Here is a 17,208-nt window from a genome sequence, read left to right on the forward strand (position 1 = left end):
AAGGAAAACGCTGACAACTGAAGTCGTCAACGTCGCGCCAACTCACCGAGGAGACCGACGACGAAGCCGTGGGCGTGGCGCGACTCCTTAGTTGACGTGAATGCGCGCAACGCGAAGTGTGAAAGCGGTTGCGTAAAGGCCTTACTTTTGCAAGGTAGGCCACTTGTTCTCGGAAAGCCGCCAGCCATGACAAGCCGCGTTTGTCGCGAGATTGTTGGCTACCTCGTTTAGAGCGTCCTTTCAGGCTTCCACGCTCCTGTGCTCACTAACGGACCTTCCCACCTCCGGTTTTGACCTCCATTTTGTTGCTTCAGCTAGCAAAGACGTCTGCATCGTTTCTACGTGAGGATGTACTTCAAGCGTATCACTGTGCCTTTCGCAATGGTTGACGGTAACCGTACCTCCACTCACGGTTTTGAGAAGTTCTGGGGAGTCTTCTGCACATTACAGCACATACCGTTTGTGGAGCTTGCCGTTGGCGATACAACAATAGGAACGCTGAATGTCATTTAGCAGTGCTGTTACACGCAGGATAGCACAGTGTGTAGCATTGTCCTAATAGCGCTGTCATATGCGTATGTAGCTGGTAGTTCTATTGTACATCGTGTCGACAGCTGTGCACATTGTGACGACGAGAACTTCAAGGTGCGTGACAGATTTCTGCTCCGATTAGGAAACACAAAGGAAAATGGTAATATCCGAGAACAAGGAGACGGTGAGACACTGAAACAGCACGTACGCTTCAGTGGAGCACTAGCTCAAGGACTGTCTGCAGTGTGTTAGGCGAGTGAGTGAGTGAGTGAGTGAGTGAGTGAGTGAGTGAGTGAGTGAGTGAGTGAGTGAGTGAGTGAGTGAGTGAGTGAGTGAGTGAGTGAGTGAGTGAGTGAGCGAGAGAGTGAGCGAGTGAGTGAGAGAGTGAGTGAGAGAGTGAGATGTGTGAGAGAGTGAGATGTGTGAGAGAGTGAGATGTGTGTGAGAGAGAGAGAGAGTGAGTGAGTGAGTGAGTGAGTGAGTGAGTGAGTGAGTGAGTGAGTGAGTGAGTGAGTGAGTGAGTGAGTGAGTGAGTGAGTGAGTGAGTGAGTGAGTGAGTGAGTGAGTGAGTGAGTGAGTGAGTGAGTGAGTGTGTGAGTGAGTGAGTGAGCGAGCGAGCGAGCGAGCGAGCGAGCGAGCGAGCGAGCGAGCGAGTGAGTGAGTGAGAGAGAGAGAGAGAGAGAGAGAGAGAGAGAGAGAGAGTGAGTGAGTGAGTGAGTGAGTGAGTGAGTGAGTGAGTGAGTGAGTGAGTGAGTGAGTGAGTGAGTGAGTGAGTGAGTGAGTGAGTGAGTGAGTGAGTGAGTGAGCGAGTTCTTGGTCTTCGTTCAAGCACTTCACAGCAGAAATGTGCCTCGACTGTCCTTCGGCATTTCCTTGTGAACAGTGACCTACTTTGATCTTATTTGCAAACTTCGTTACAAGCTCTACATACAACAACGTGCCTGTTCCAGGTTTACATGGGCAATGCAAGAATGTACGCGTTACACTAGCGCTTTTATTCCACAGTGCTATGAGATTATGTATCACACTGGAGAGCGGGCGTATGGGAAGCCTCTGTGGTTAACCCTAGTTTCTTAGTTTCGAGTGCCCTTCTTAGCGTAGGCTCAGCATGCATGTGTCTGGACGGCATCCTTCTGGGTGCTATAAATCAAAGAAACAGAGTTAATTTCTTAAATGTGGCTGATAAGTAGCCTCCTGTCTCGTGGTCAACCTACACATCGAACAACTACAAAGAGGCATAAATAACAGCCGACGTGAATGTCCGCGGAGATTCGGACATGCGAAGGAACAAGGGCACTGATATGCAGGTGGCGAGTACTGACCAGCCGTGAAGACAGTGAGGATCTCGGAGGTGGCTCCGAGCTTGCCGGCTTCCTTGTCGTCCCAGACAGACACCTGCACCTGGTAGCCAGTCTGGGGCTTGAGGTTGTCCAGGGTAGCCAGCGGTATGTTGCCGAACTGCGAACAATAGGGCAATGGGGAATCCACTGATACAAACGCCTCGTTTCTTTTTTACGCACATATTCTTTTCCTCGCATTGCTTATAGTTTTTTTTTCACGGCACAGCAAGGTATGAACCTGCAAGCCCAACTAATAAGAGGGGAAGGACAATAATGAGATCAACATGTAAGTCAGAAAAGTCATTGTCAATCCGAAGAAAAGCTACGTCATCGTGTGCGGTTAGAATCGGTGACACTTAATTGGCTACGCCACCATGCTCGCCCGTGGACTTAATCGGCAATTCGTTCCGTTGGTGAATCCAGCTGACGGTAGAGCCTACCCGACCGTCAGCGCACACGACTCCAGACAGGCAAACCGTCCTCAATGGCTCAAGCTCACCTGTTCTCTCTCCCAGGGGGCGTCTCCGCGGTTGGCCGTCAGTAGCCTGTGCTGAACCACGTAGCCGGAGTCATAGCTGGGCAGCTTGAAGTCGTCCCAGGCCAGTCCCACGCTGCTGGGAGTCACCTGGGTGACCAGCACCTTGGCGGCAGCAGGCGTCGGCATGTCTGTGTGTGCGTGCGTTGCACGGGAGACGAGCAAAAGGACAAAATGCGAATGCTGCGTTAGTTGGGAAGGATAAGTGGAGCCTGAAATCATTACTATTGTACGGTTGCAACTAATGTATAGCAATGTGGGCTAGCGTCCCGAAACTGCTCAGGGAAGGTTTGTGCGGAACGCCGTAGCGATCGGCTCCGGATCGATTCTGGACACCTGAGATTCTGTAACGTGCGCCCATCGCACAATACACATGCGCTCTTTTTTTCGTTCCTTTTTTTTTTGCATTTCGCCTACATCGGAATGCGGCCGCCGTAGCCGGAATCGAACCCAGAACCTCGAGGTGAGCAGCGCAACACCAGAGCTATTGAGCTTCCCTTCGGCACGAGTCCAGTCATGCTCCAAGTCGGGCGAGAAGTGTCACAAATCAGCGAGCGCTTCAGCAGAGTTGCACGAGTCATACTGTGAGGAACATTACACATTTGCCATTCATGTTTATTTTCCTTGCGATAGGCTTTCCCTCGTCTTGGCTGCGATACGCTAAACAGCCGAAACATTTCACTTCGGCAATCAGTGCGCTTCTATTATTTACCTTTTATTTAACCATTTATATATTGCGAAGAAGCCGGCGACGCGTTGTGCTTGTTGCCAGCACACATAATTCGTGATAAACAAATCACTAAATCAATCACAGTATAGCGCCAGCCCATGCCCTCTCACTCGGTGAGACGCCACTCGTTCTTTTGTATAAAACTAGATTTTTTTACCGTAACTACATATTGTAACTGCCGAACTTGTTGCACTCGGGATTCTCGCCGAAACTGTTGTTGTTTGCATTATTCGAATATCGCACGGGTTACCAATCACCGTTCAGTGACGTCACACCGTACAGATGGTTTACTGGAAGAGGTATAGATATAGTACTTGTTGCAATTGCAGACATGTAGCTCGATGACAAGTGAGGCCTATCGACATAGATGTAATAAACGCCTCTCTCCCTCAAATTTCGCAAATTGCGTGACTGCTGTAAAGTGAATAGCTTTGAAGTGAGCAAGGCTTCGGCCGTGTTCGTGTTTTGCCCTTTTGTCACAGGGTTCCGACGGTTTATTTTTTTTTCATTGCCTTATCTTGTTTCTTGTTTTTTTTTCCTACCTGTAATTTTGGGATTTCTTGTCCAATCTGCGGCCACACTTCCTATTTCTTCACATTTAGTAAAGAAGAAGCCACGAACAAGCTTAAACACCTTTCAACACCTTTTACTGAACTGAGTAGTCACTAATTTGGTTCTGTTCTGCTTTTCTTGGCGTGAATTTACTTCCAGACTGTGCGCATACTATACTATACAAACTATATACTATACATACTATACGCATCGTCTCCAGTGGCAGGAATTCACTCGCCGGCATCGAGCTCATCGTCACGGGATCCTAGGTAATGTTTGTGCCTGTCTGCAACTTTACGTATCACAAAAGAAACACGCACTATGTCTTCTTTTTTCCTTTTACGGAATTTTAGTTTTCTTGTCCGCTCGCTTTGGCAAGCCGCCACACAAAGGTCAGCTCTTCAAATTCTTCTTTTACGAGTCTCCGAACGGCAAAACTGCCTTTCATAGCAAGGCAGCACTGCAAGGTTCTGGGGGAAAAAGAAAAGCGAGTTGTAGAGCTCACTGGCTTTTCCTGGTAGCAACGAAAAGACTGCGGGCGTAAAAGCAGGGAGAGAGGAAAGGGAAAGCGCACTCTTTTGGAACCTAAGACGGCCTCTGATGCTCCTGATAAAGGATACGAAAAACAAAAGACAGCTGTAATTTATGCAAGCAACCCAAGGCACGTAAAACTGGAGGAACCATAAAGAGAAGTCCAATACAACGTCCACGTACACCTTGTACAAGATACAAAAAAAGTAGCTTCGCATAGCTACAAGTCCTTCCTTTTTTTTTCTCTCTCTCATTCTTTCCTTCTTTGTTGTTGCTTCCTTTGCCTCTTTCTCATCCTCTCCGGCTTGCCTTAATTCGCTCACTGAGCCTCTCTTTTCTTTCATTCACCCGCGCTCCCTTACGTTCACTATCTTTCCTATTACTTGCGTCACTCTATTTTCTTCATTCACTCTCTCTTTCACTCTTTCTCTGTTTCATTCATTCATTCATTATTTCCCTTGCTCTTTATTTCCTTCTTTCAACGTCTTCCTTTCCTTTATTAGCTCGTAAGCTTTTCAATTCTTCTTTCTGGCTCCTCTTTCCCTTAATTCACTCGATTTCCCTGCCTTTCTTTCATTCCCTCTCTCTCTTCCATTCCTTCTTTCTTTAGTTCCCTCTCCCCGTTCGTTTTACCACCTCCCTTCACCAACAAGTTGAGACAGAGGAATAATAACAAAAAAAAACGATCGCCGGTAACCCGACACACCTTGTGACCTTCGGGCGAAAGGAGTTCTTAGAAAGGCTTTCTTCTGTGCCGCAGTTTCGCATCCTGCTGCATTGAAAGCGGCTCGGTGCCGAAAAAAAAAAGAAAGAAAAATACGCTGAGCGGTGTTTTTACGAGCCATCGGGAACCCTCAATCGGGTCTGCTTTCTCGGGCACTTTTCGAAGTACTCTTCGCGTCAACAGTGAAAATGACGTGACCTTTCTTTGGCCTGGCCAGCAGGGAAAAAAAAAGAAAGAAAGAGGATAGATGTGTTCGGTGCGCCTGTCGTTCTCTCACAACATTCGATTCCTGAACGGGCTGAAAACAGGCTGACACTTTTACGATACCGCCGCGCACGCCCTTCTGAAATCGTTACGGCATTCTTTTCAAAGAGCAGCGCACGAAATGTCTAGCCGCAGTGAATAAAGTGCGAGGTGCCGCGCTAACTTCGGTAAAAGAACACACCTTGTTATTTTTTTTCGCTAAGTTACTGATCCCTACTAAAGTGTGGAATGTGCAAGGAATATTTCGGCAGTGCCACGAACATTCCGAGATTCAAAGCGAGCGGTATTCTCTGCAGCGTCTCAAACAACCAGAATACGTGTGTTGAATGCGATAGCTTTCTTTGGCTTCGTTCCCCCTACTTTGCGGTTTGTACGTTTCTGGCAGTTTGAAGTAGGATAGCCAACTTGGGTCACAAGGTGTAGGCTGCCTACTACCTCGCCGATTAGACAAAACGGGCCCCTGGGTGCGATGTGCCCGAATAGACAACCTGCTGCCAGCTGTTGCCTGGCCCACTAGACAACTTTTGGGTCATCACTGAGTGTGTCGGGCCGAACAAGACAACTTCGGCACTGCGCATGGGATATCGGTACGTTCCCATTCTCGGCCAATGGCAAGTAAAGAATGTGCCAAGGTGACACAAGGTGCATGTAGCGTTGAATATATTAAATGGCTAGCGCGCCATCCGCAACGGGCACTTTTGCGGCGAGGGCGGCCGCTTGATGGACAGCCATTACAGCGAAGTTGCAGCCAGGATGCTAGGTTTAGCGGTGGTTGCTATACAGAGGTTAAACTAGGATCATGTGATTGCAACAACGTATACGGTGATATACTACGTCGCGGTACCGTATTAGCATTGTGGCTGGCAGCGAGGTCCCCACTTGATGTGTGTGTGTCTCGTGATGTGTCCATAGTGTTTCGTAATCCACGCATGGCATGGGGGATATGTTTAGCACGTCACACAAGAAAGCTATCGCTGACGTTGGCAATCACCATTGATGGTTTCTGCCATAAATTCCTTTATTTTGGGTGGAGGGGGAGAGTCAACGACACGCCATAGAAGTTTTATACAGATTTTTATATTGCGTACAAAACTTAACGCCATACCGCTCAAATGACTACATATGACGTCATAGGCGACGACTGCTTGCTAGGTGTCTTAGCACAGCATCAACTCTTTCCCTTCGGAGAACTACATAGTTTGTAAACTCGAAGCTTCTATCTGTTTATTTTGTTTATTTTGGGAGGGCCGACTTTCAAACATTATTGCTCAATTCCGAGCGCATAAATCGAATTTCTGTGACCATCGGTAGTTATTAGATAAATACGAGGCTTTCTTTGAGTTGCGATGCCTACTGCTTTCATTTTTTTGAAGAAATAATATGACAAGCTAGGCCTCCTAATGACCAACTATCCCAAACTGCCAAACACTATTAAAGAAGACAGAAAAATGAGGAAACGATATGAAAGGAACAACGTACGCTATAACACAAATCGCAAAAGAAATATCAAGTGGTGCCGCGAATATCAGCACCGGAAACACAGCGCCCTTATATGGTACACTCACCACATCACATCGAAAGAATCTCGCACAATTGTTATCAAATATAACTGAAATCCAAGGTTGCGCACAAAGTTTGCGTAGCCGTTGCCCAAGACGAAAAGTTTCTGCATTTATTACAGAGTATGGCAACCGCAGCTAACTCCAGCTAGCAGAACCGGGTGCCGGCGCGGTTTGAAGACCGAAACGTCGAAACACACGCTTGCATCCTAAGCTACAGCTACTGCGCCGTAAAAAAAAAATACATATTCATAGCCGTCACCTAAGAATGTCGGACGAAAAGCGCCGACGACCAGACCTGCACTGGCAACGAAAGTGGCGCCCCGAGGCGGGGAAGAGAGTTAAGAGGGCGATGAAGGAGAAAGGGGAGAGAATGCATCATCACGCCAAACCTAAACAGAACAAGGAGGCAGTTACAGCGGCGGCAGTCTATAAAACGCCGCCGAGAACGCGTGTTTGAAGAGCATTCCGCGGCGCGGTCCCCTCGCGAACAGTCAAAAGACAAAGGACAAACGGCCCGCCGACATGCCAACGTCCACCCTCCCTCCCTCCCTCCGTCTCTCCCTCTTTCTCCACTTTCTCTCCTCCTCGACGCTTCAACGTCCGCTCCCCTTCCCTCCCTATCTCTCAACTTTCCTCCACGCCGCTCCAGATCGGCCTCTCGGATCTTTTTCTCTCGCGAGCAGCACGGTAGTTTCGGTTCTCGTTTCGGCAGCTTTAAACGCGCGTTTGTATATTATGCGCGTTTGTTCTCGAATGAGGGGGGTTCCTCCTCGCGTTGACTTCTGAAGCCACCGCGTAGCCGACATCGGCATGGCCCAGGGCGACTTTCTGCATTGCTTTGCTTATTTTTTTTCTTGCGTTTGGCCCTACGGAACGCTTGCGCGCTGTTGACTAGAGGGCGCCACATTCTCCGGCACCTGCAGAGGGGGCGCTGCTGTACCTCTGTATGCGGTTGCCGACGCAACGCACTCGCGACAGGTGCTGGACGAATATACGAGGAACGACGGCGTTATGAGCGTTCAGCGCTATGTCTGGCGCCGTCGAGAACAAGGCTGCGTTGCTACCCGCCCCCTACCTTTCAGGCAGGACTCCTACGCGCGGTGATAGATGTACGAGTTCGGCGCGCAGACCCCAAGGAGAAAGCGTCGCTTGAGAGTCGACATCGCGCTTTCGCAGCTCTACGTACCGACACAGCATACATAGTGTGCACGTGACGTCACATCCGCTGTTGTCGTCTGCTTCCGCTACGTCCCGCCATCTTGGGGAACGTTATCAAGAGGCGCGCGCATAGGCCTGTAGATTCCCCAACATGGCGCCGCCGTAAACCGGAAGTCGCGGAGTATCCTTGAATGACGTGCGTGCAAACTATGTATATAGACGCATGCAACCCCCCCCCAAACACACACATACAGTTTCGCACAGGCGTAATGCTGTACTTGGGAGTGCGGAACTGAATTTCAGACTTTTGAAAAGGCCCGCACTTCGCACGGCGCTTCGCGAAGTCGCTTCCTGCTTGCTCCAAAGGCATCGCGTTGGACGCGCGATACCACATGCCACGAATCCCTACGGACACGTTGCAACGCTTCACGGTATATCTAGGAGTGACGAACTGAATCTTATCGTGCCTGTCTGGGAAACCGACAGGGAAGAGAAAATGCTGGCAGTTAAGACTGGTCCTTTACATCTCTCTGCCTTCTTTTTCTCTCCCTTACCTCGTCGGCGTCTGCAGCGTAGCAGATAAGAATATCCTTATCGTCATACTATTTAACGCCTACAGTTGGATGAGAGCCTCTCCCAGCAATCTTCAGTCACCGAAGTCGTACTTCGGCTGACTCCCTCTCTAAGTTGTACATTTCGGTTATTACGACATTTCGGTTATTACGGTTGGCTAGTGAATTAAAATAAAAGAAATAGGAACAAGAGAAGAAAGAGGATGGCAACCGAAGTGTTGGATTAAAAACCTTAAGGACCTTTAGACATCCACAAGTATTCAGTAGAAGCCGTAACGTCTTTCAACCCTTTTTATTCACATTCACCTTGGTCTACTCTCTGACAACTTCATTCCTTAATGTGAAGCTCCAACGGCTCTGGTCCTGTGCCTTGTGCTCCTGTAAATTCCCATCGCTCATCCCACTAACCAACCAGAAGTACCTCCGGTTAGTTTTCCCGCCTATCAATACACTCAATCTGTATCTATATACCCGTTTATTGACCCATATCCATCTAACCATCCACTTAATCTGCATAGCTGCATCTATGCCTACATCTATCAATACATTCACATCTACCCATCTCGCGATCAAGAGACGCGAGAGAGAAATATCAAGTACAACATAGCAAATAGCCTCACCTGTTTTGTCATCGGCTCATTGACTGTCCCTTTCTACTCATATACGTTTTTTTCCTCGCCAGCCCCGTAATTTTGTCAGTGTAAACGAATCAGCCCACACGAGGATTGTGAACGAATATACTCACCGCTGAGTAGACCACAAATTTGATCGCTTTGGCGCAAACAAGGAAGGACGGAAGGGAACAAGGGGAGCGCCCCTTGTTCCCTTCCGTCCTTCTTAGTTCGTGCCAAAGCGATCATATTTATCGTCTACTCAGCAGAATGAACCGACTAGCCCAGCAACATGTACTTCTGAATCTACTCACCCTTTGTACGAACGACGATCATTTCCTGCGTTCCGTCCTGCATGATCCTTACGACGTATTCCGTGTTTGGCCTGAGGTTCTTCAGCATCACCGAGTGGTCGTTGGGCTGCGATTTTCAACATGCACCAAAAGGGGAAGAAAGAAAAAAAAACGTGCCTCTAGACAAGCTGCATGACGTTTCCTTTAGAACAAAACGAGCACGTCGAATACAGATAACAAAATTGTGAGGACCCAACGCACATCTTGGAATCGATGCGAAGCGAAGCGTTCGTGAAGCGGTTGATCAGGGTGGTCAGAATCTGCTCATTTCATTCCCGAGTCTTTGACGTAAAGGGAACTCGCCTGTGCACGAGTATTCGTATTTCGCAATTCGTATTTCGCGCGTAATTCTGTTTTGCTTTCTTTTTGTTTTAAAGAGTGAGCTATTCGGCAAGACAGCAGCAGCACCCAGCAGCCACGGTCAGGAAAACCCCGGAAGGTTAGCAGAGAAGGCTTCACTTTAAATGCAGACTGCTAAGTTCGGCCACCCCTAGACCCTCTCACTTTTTTTTTTGAGGGACGTTAATGACAAACGATACATCAGTCTAGACTGAAAGTATTCTGTCAAAACTTCATTTCCGTGAAGTTCTCTTTAATAGGTTAATTATTAGAACAGAAAAAAAATGAAGCTGAAAGTTTCAGCTTTTTTTTTTTCAATTTCGCGCCAATATTCCTGAGTTGTTGTATCAGTGTGGCGTCACGGTCTTCGAGGTACTTGTTCGCATTTGGAGCGCTGCAGCTGAGGAAAAACGTTCTTAAAACGTTGCTGAATTCATCATTTGGCTCCATAAGAACGGCACCTTTACCAGTCAAGAAACTACCCAGGGCTGAGGAGATGCCGTTAAAATATTTGACATAAAGGCGGGCTGATACGAAAGCTTGAAGACACACTCGTCGCCCACCTTTTTTTCGTTTTTTTTTTACGTCTTATCTGGTTTGCCCAGCCTCCTCCCTCAACAAAACAGTAACTTTTTTTTTTGTAGAACGGTAATTTACTAATACAGCTCAAAATATTTCTCGTTTTAGTGACCCTTTAAGCGCAGCTTTCTTTGCCTGGTGAATAATAGACGCCCATACCATTGTTTTTAGCGTCAAAACTGATTTTTCTATTCACGCACCTCTCGTTAATTACCATTCTTGCTGATAAGGAAGATTAGCGCAACAAGAAGACAACGTACACAGCAAGGGATGGCACAGGCAAGCGCCTTGTGTAGTCCAACTTGCCCAACAATTACAACTAGCCCAGCAATTCTTCCTACGCTTCTTCCCTGGTCAAACATCAAATGTAGCCTTCGACATCCTAACAACGCTTCGTCATTGTCACAAACGTGCATACACACGAGCTGCTGTTCGCATTTCAGTACAGTTTGCGAACGATGTAGTCACAAAGGTTACGCGACATTATTTCTTACCTGTGTGGTGCATAAACGTAAGCCGCGCTTACATGAATGCGACAGATGCGTGTCGCATTATCTAGCGCATCGCCGCACCTACTATGCGCCAGCTTTCACACGCGGCGCATATTTTCCTTCGTCCGAAACAAACGGGACAAAATAAGACTTCTAAGACCTTCTAAGCACTTCTAAGACCCGATCGAAGCCGGCACCATGAAACAACGGTAACAGCCCGCACGAGTATCGTCCTCCACTTATAGTTCTACGAAATTGTAGGAAACGGCGTAATAAAAGCCCCCCTTCCCCCCCCCCCCCCAAAAAAAAAACTATTCTGAACTTCTTGCGTTCACAGGAGTGTGGCGCCCTCCTCGGGTTTTTGTCAGAGTAGGCGGCAACAACCCGCACAGCATTACCTCAGAGATCGCAGGCGCAGCTGCGGAAGAAAGCAGTTTTGATTGTGGGCGATCGGAAGTCAGGAAGAATCGCGTGGCCGCCTTTACTATTTTTTTTTCGAGTTTCGATTTAGCCCGCAGCAAATAGTTCTGTAGGAATAAAATAAATGTTGAGAGGTTCCCGGGCGGTTAGATTAACTATGTAGACTAATTTATTATATATAGTTAGCTTCCCCGTAAACGTGTGCCCATTTACGGAATGCCGCGAAGAAGAGAGGTCACAGAGCATTTCTCGTACAGTGACCAATCCTGTTCTACTAAGCTGCAAGTTTGAAGTGTCAGCAACGACATAATCATTCACGTGCACCCTTTTTTTCTTTAGTTTGTTTCGGACGAGAACATGCACGCAATATAAATATGTTTCTAATGCTTTGTGGTTAGAAAACGTGGCACAAGATGTCGCCATCAGCGTTGGTGCTGCCGTACACCTCTCCCGGTATCCCGGTATACCGCAAACGGTAGTATGTTTACGGACGAACTAAAACTCTATAAAAAATTCAGGCTATGTGCCACTCAGTTGCTAGTTTGAATGTTATTTGTAACAACATAAACATGGATACAGGGTATTTGGGCAAGAAGCTGTCTTCTTAGACTGCCTCTAGGGCCGGCCAGAATTGGTACACATCCCTGATGATCGCAAACGATGTATCGGAAAGCCGTACGTCAACCTGGCAAGCGATTCACTCACCTCGGCATTCGTCCACCTTGTGTCAGACCCGACGTAGCGCGGTGTGTAGAAGACGCCAGGGTACGGGGTCGGGTACTGTCGCATCCTCCACTGCAACGACACCGAGTTGTGCGTCACCGCCATCTTCTGGATGAGCAGCTTGCCTGCAAGACAACAAAATGTAGAGTGCGCTGTTAGGCTTCCGAACACGCTATACCAGACGAGGTGGATACATTTAGCACTGTTATTAACACAAGCTTCACCATGTTTGAAACCACTGTCATAGCTGTATTTGTGTCCCAACCCTGCTACAGCCTTACATATAATGCTATCAGTACGGTTCTTTTTTATAATTTAAAATATAAAAGTAACCGGTGGTGTGCACATCGCACCCACCATATCCTATGCATTCCAAAATACGAAACATTTTACATATTGAGCGTCATCCTTCATTACAGAACACAAAAAAATAAGAAGGAATCATTGAACTCCGCGAGAAAACGCTCCAGCAGTGATGTCCTCCTTTCCCCTCCGTAAACACAGAACTTGGCTTTGCAATTTCAAAGCACTCCTTCCTTCGCTAGCAAAACTGGATAGAGGAAACATCTATTTCCAAGTGAAATACCTAGTACGCAGAATATTTACGACTCAATCCAGACACCACGCTGTGCTAGTGTACCCCTTGGCCTAAACGCCTCTATCTACAGTTGCCATGGTGACAGCAGCTACGCATGGGTCATCCCGGAGACAAACCGGTCGGTACGATCTCCTGGGGGGATGAACTGATGACTCACCCAGGAGGGTCGAGTCAAGTTACGCCGGCTTAACGAGTAGAGAAAAGGAAAAGGCTGTCTGGAGTGTGCTTTAAGATACCGCTGAAAAGCTGGCAACTGTATACAACGGCTATAGGAACTTGTCGTGTTTGCAAGCGACCCGCCAGAGCAGGTACATGGTTTCTCGTGCAGCATGCTGATCAAGCATAAGCGATGCGAAAGAGTACAGACTTTTGTCTTACCTATCTTGAAAACAGAGCAAGAGACGTGGGTCAGTGAGCAGACGACACAAGCCATTGTGTCGTCTCCTCACAGGTCCATGTCCTTTGGTCTGTTTTCAAGTATAGGACAAAGTAGCTTAATACGATACCGCTTGACTTGCCATGTGTATTTGGGCAGTGTATGTAGAATATCTCGTCATTTTTCTTCCCCTTTCATGCTAGAATACAGTGCAAAAACACGAATAAGTGAGTAGATGGGAGAGAATGACGTGTGCTCACTTGTACTTGTCTTTTGGGCTGTCTTAAAGAATGGGACGGAAGCAACTAGTCCAATTTAACATCTTACTGTCTTTCCGTTGTTTTTTTTTTTTTGTCCATTCGCAATTACTCCCGCAAAGGAACGCTTTCCACAAGTGTGGTGGCGATGTTAACTATATGCAGACTTGTGAAGTTATTGGCATTCATGTCAGACAGACAACCAGCTTTGACCACGTGAATACATGTAGTTAAAGATGTTCCTAATTTCATATACGGAAGACATATATTTAAAAAATATTGCACCCTTAGCTATTTCAGCCAGAATGCAAATGCTTTCAGCCCGTCCTCTACGTACATCAGTATCAGCCACCGCCAAATAGTGTCTAGCACAAGCGCATTTCCAGGAAATCCATCCCTGAAACGCCGTGAACGAACCGCCCATAGGTGCCAACTTTTCTTTTGCTATTAAACTTCGAGCACAACAGTTCTACATCCCCTCCCCCACCCCTCCGCTGCATTTTGCCTGACTGCACGTTCACCACACCTCTCTCACTAATCTAAACACCGACGCCGCTCTCGGATCGTTGCAAGTAATAAAGAGAAGCAGGGGGAAAAAAAATAAGTACGCAGTCGTTAATTAGCCCGTTCGACGCAAACCGTGCGGAACGACGAAATACGAACACAAGCACGTTCTCTCGCACGCGCGTCCGATGGCTCGGCCGAGACTGAAAACGAGCAGGTATGCAGGAGAAGCGAGAGCTGAGGCGACGGGGAACCCGTCAGACGAGTTGAACCATCCACGTGCCACCGGCAGCAGATATATGCTATGCGGCAGCCATTACTCTTGCTTTGTTTTTTTTTTCACTTCTGGTTCGTCTGCTTCTTCTGGCTTCTGTTGAGGTTATTCTTTTCTTTTTTTTATCTCGTTCTTCTGCTTATTGTGAGTCTGCTATTTGTTTATCGAGTTTGCTCTGCTTCTGTTACTTCTGCTTCTTGTGTTCCTCGCGTTTCTTTGCCGTGTTTTCTCCGGCTTCTATTCATGGTGATGATGAGACTTCAAGACATGGCGCTCATTCACAGCGGGGGATGGGCCAAGAATCGGGAGGTTTCAACGCAGTGATATTTATAGTAGCAACGCAGTAATTTATAGTAACGGATCATTACTAAATTTGAGAATTCTTGGAAAGAAATCAAATTTCACTTAGATGAACAGATGATTGCCATGTTGTTTATTCTACAGCGTCTGATTCTTCCGATTCTGTTCCTTTATATTTGTATTGCTGTTTGCCCCTGTTTTGCAGAGTTTTCGTTAGCCAATGTAATTTGCTAATGGCGTCCAATTCACGATCAATTCTCCTCAGTGGATAATGCGCACCAGTCACTAGAAGGAAACCAAGTTAGGTCAAATCAGCAACGGCTCGCTACTACTCATTTCTCCAGGTGCTTCTTTTATCTCTCTATACCTGTATATAACCCAGACGTAAGCTACCTATCCATCTATTCACACTTAAACACCTGTACCTATGTACAAATGCTACCTATACCTATCTATATCTGTTTACAACCATCCACCGTTTGTATTTTTGTGTTCTGTATTGATTGCTTTCTCGCTCGCTTGATATCTTTCTCGTCTGCTTTCTCGCTTCCTTCCTTTCGGTTAGGCCTAACAAGTGTCATCGCGTCTGACTTCCATGAACGACCTTCGGCTGCTCGACGAGTCTATAGGTGGGAGACGGGATCGTCGACATCTGGTATGCGTGGCTTCGCTTCAGCCTTGCTCGTGTCTCTTTTTCTTCTTGTTTTTTTGTTTTTTACCGTCGCTGCGAACGGGTGCAGTCATGCGAAAAGTTGCATCGCGAACACGTGACCGCTGTTACGCGATGCTAGGCCCGCGCTCCCGGTTTTCGGGGCAAGGGGGAGGAGGGCGCACGACACAAAAAAAAAAAAACGCACCAGCGAATGAAAGACTAGATCAACACGAACACCAGCCAGGGCACGCAGAGGGTGAGCATTGAAAGTAGGCGGAGACACGACGCGCGACGAATTTCCTGCGGAAAAAGTTTTCGTGTGATGTCACCCTCCATTTGGCAGGAGCAGAAAAAGAAAGGAACCGAAATGGATAAAAAGAAATGCACTTTTGCGAGAACCTGGAGTTGTTTGCCATACGCGGTGAACTCTTGATTTGATTCCATTTATTTTGTTATATTTTGAAACGACAACTTTCGTCGCCGGCTTTTCCGTAACCTTTGATTTTATAATGAATTTACAAAAAAAATGACCAGTAGCGATATCTTCTACCTGTTGGCCGGTGTTCTTTCATGAATTTACACATCTGCGAGTATTCATTACACACATCGAATAATAATGATGGCGCCCACGAACAAAGCGCCAGTATCGGTACTGGCGCACTTGGCACCACACGTCAATATACGCTAGCTCATTGTGGGGACATAGTACGAAGACATGTTTGTTCTTCGCATAGAACAAGTACAGGTATAGATGCACGAGATGTACATAGAATATAAATGTATATGCGCAGTAGAAAAAGTAGGCACCGCGTAACACACACACACACATTTTATATATTATATATATATATATATAAACGAGAAGAGAGGAGTTAACCGAAGGTCCCGATTTTTATTAGTCATATTATAAGAAGCCAACAAACACCGACACCAAGGACAACATAGGGGGAATTACTTGTGCTTAATAAATGTAATAAAGAAACGATAAATTAATGGAAATTAAAGTGGATGAAAAAACAACTTGCCGCAGGTGGCAACCGGTGGGTTCGGTTCCCACCTGCGGCAAGTTGTTTTTTCATCCACTTTAATTTCCATTAGTTTATCGTTTCTTTATTACATTTATTAAGCACAAGCAAACGCCCATGTTGTCAGCAACCACCCCATGTTGTCAACAATCGCCCTATGTTGTCAACAATCGCCCTATGTTGTCGTCTCCCTCCGTCCTGTGTCCGTAGTGGTTTTATTCACAATTCGCTAGACCCGAGTATAAAGGCCTTCAGGATCCGTGACGTCACGGCGAGAAATTGCGAGAACTTCGCAGGTGGCGTCACTGCGCCCGCCTTGCATTTATGCGTCCTTTCTGCAGCCGGCAAGAGCTCGGCCCTAGGAGGATAGGATAGGAATAAACTTTATTTATCCAGCAGTTGTTGATGTTGGTGCCCGGGGCTAGGCTGCCAGTGGACCATCGCCCGAGGAAGATCTTTCGAGATCCTCGGCAACGGCCCTGGCCCGCTGGACGGCCCACTCCTGGTCTTCGGGTGCCTCGCTGAGGAGGGCGGCTTGCCATCTCTCAGCGAGGCGCCCCGCTTCAGAGGGTTCCGCTGTTGTATTCCCCCGGCCTCTTTGTCCTTGTTCCACGTGGCGTTGGCATTCCCAAAGCACATGGGCCATATCAGCCCGTTCGTGCTCGCACCACGGGCAGCCGGGCGACGGGTGCAGCGCGGGCCACAGGCGGTGCAGGTGGTAGGGGTTGGTGAAAGTGCCCGTCTGCAACCGTCTCAGGTCGACCGCCTGGGACCTGTCGAGACGCCCGTGGGGTTGTGGATATTTTCTTCTTTCTTTCCGATAGTGAGCAATCACCTCTCTGTACGTTGCCGGAAACTCCCTGACATCGCAGTCGGCGTCCGCGTGATCCCCAGCTCCGTCCGCCGCGATTTGTGTTGTATTGGTAACGACAGCGGCCGCGCCAGACGGGGTGGCAGCCGCCGTCGCCGCCACTCCTCCGCTGGGGTCCCGCGCAACAACGGCAGCGGCTGCCCTCTGGGTGACCACGTCGCGGCGGGTAAGCTGCCTCGCGACGAGGTGGGCGCGCTCGTTGTGGTTGGGTGGAGTGTCGTTGCGTCTTCGGCCGTTAGCAATGTTGGTGTCATAGTTGCGGTTACTGCCAAGCTCCCCGATGTGCGCGGGGAACCACTTGAGGGACTTGTTTGTAATGGTGCCGGATGCGAAGTC

At 47.8% G+C, this 17,208-nt stretch overlaps 1 protein-coding gene across 5 annotated transcripts in view; it reads right to left on the reverse strand.

Annotated features, from left to right (window-relative positions):
- The window catches only part of LOC139052703 (putative epidermal cell surface receptor), a 176,455-nt gene that overhangs the window by 47,138 nt on the left and 112,109 nt on the right, over positions 1–17,208 (reverse strand). For all 5 annotated transcript variants that reach the window (XM_070529754.1, XM_070529751.1, XM_070529753.1 and 2 more), the window contains exons 2-5: positions 11,998–12,140; positions 9,425–9,530; positions 2,371–2,537; positions 1,854–1,989 (exon numbers count right to left, since the gene is read on the reverse strand). In XM_070529754.1, coding sequence (XP_070385855.1) covers positions 1,854–1,989; positions 2,371–2,537; positions 9,425–9,530; positions 11,998–12,140 — 552 coding nt within the window. The remainder of the gene's footprint in view (positions 1–1,853; positions 1,990–2,370; positions 2,538–9,424; positions 9,531–11,997; positions 12,141–17,208) is intronic.

The sequence above is a fragment of the Dermacentor albipictus genome, unplaced genomic scaffold (assembly GCF_038994185.2).
Source record: "Dermacentor albipictus isolate Rhodes 1998 colony unplaced genomic scaffold, USDA_Dalb.pri_finalv2 scaffold_29, whole genome shotgun sequence".
Taxonomy (NCBI): domain Eukaryota; kingdom Metazoa; phylum Arthropoda; class Arachnida; order Ixodida; family Ixodidae; genus Dermacentor; species Dermacentor albipictus.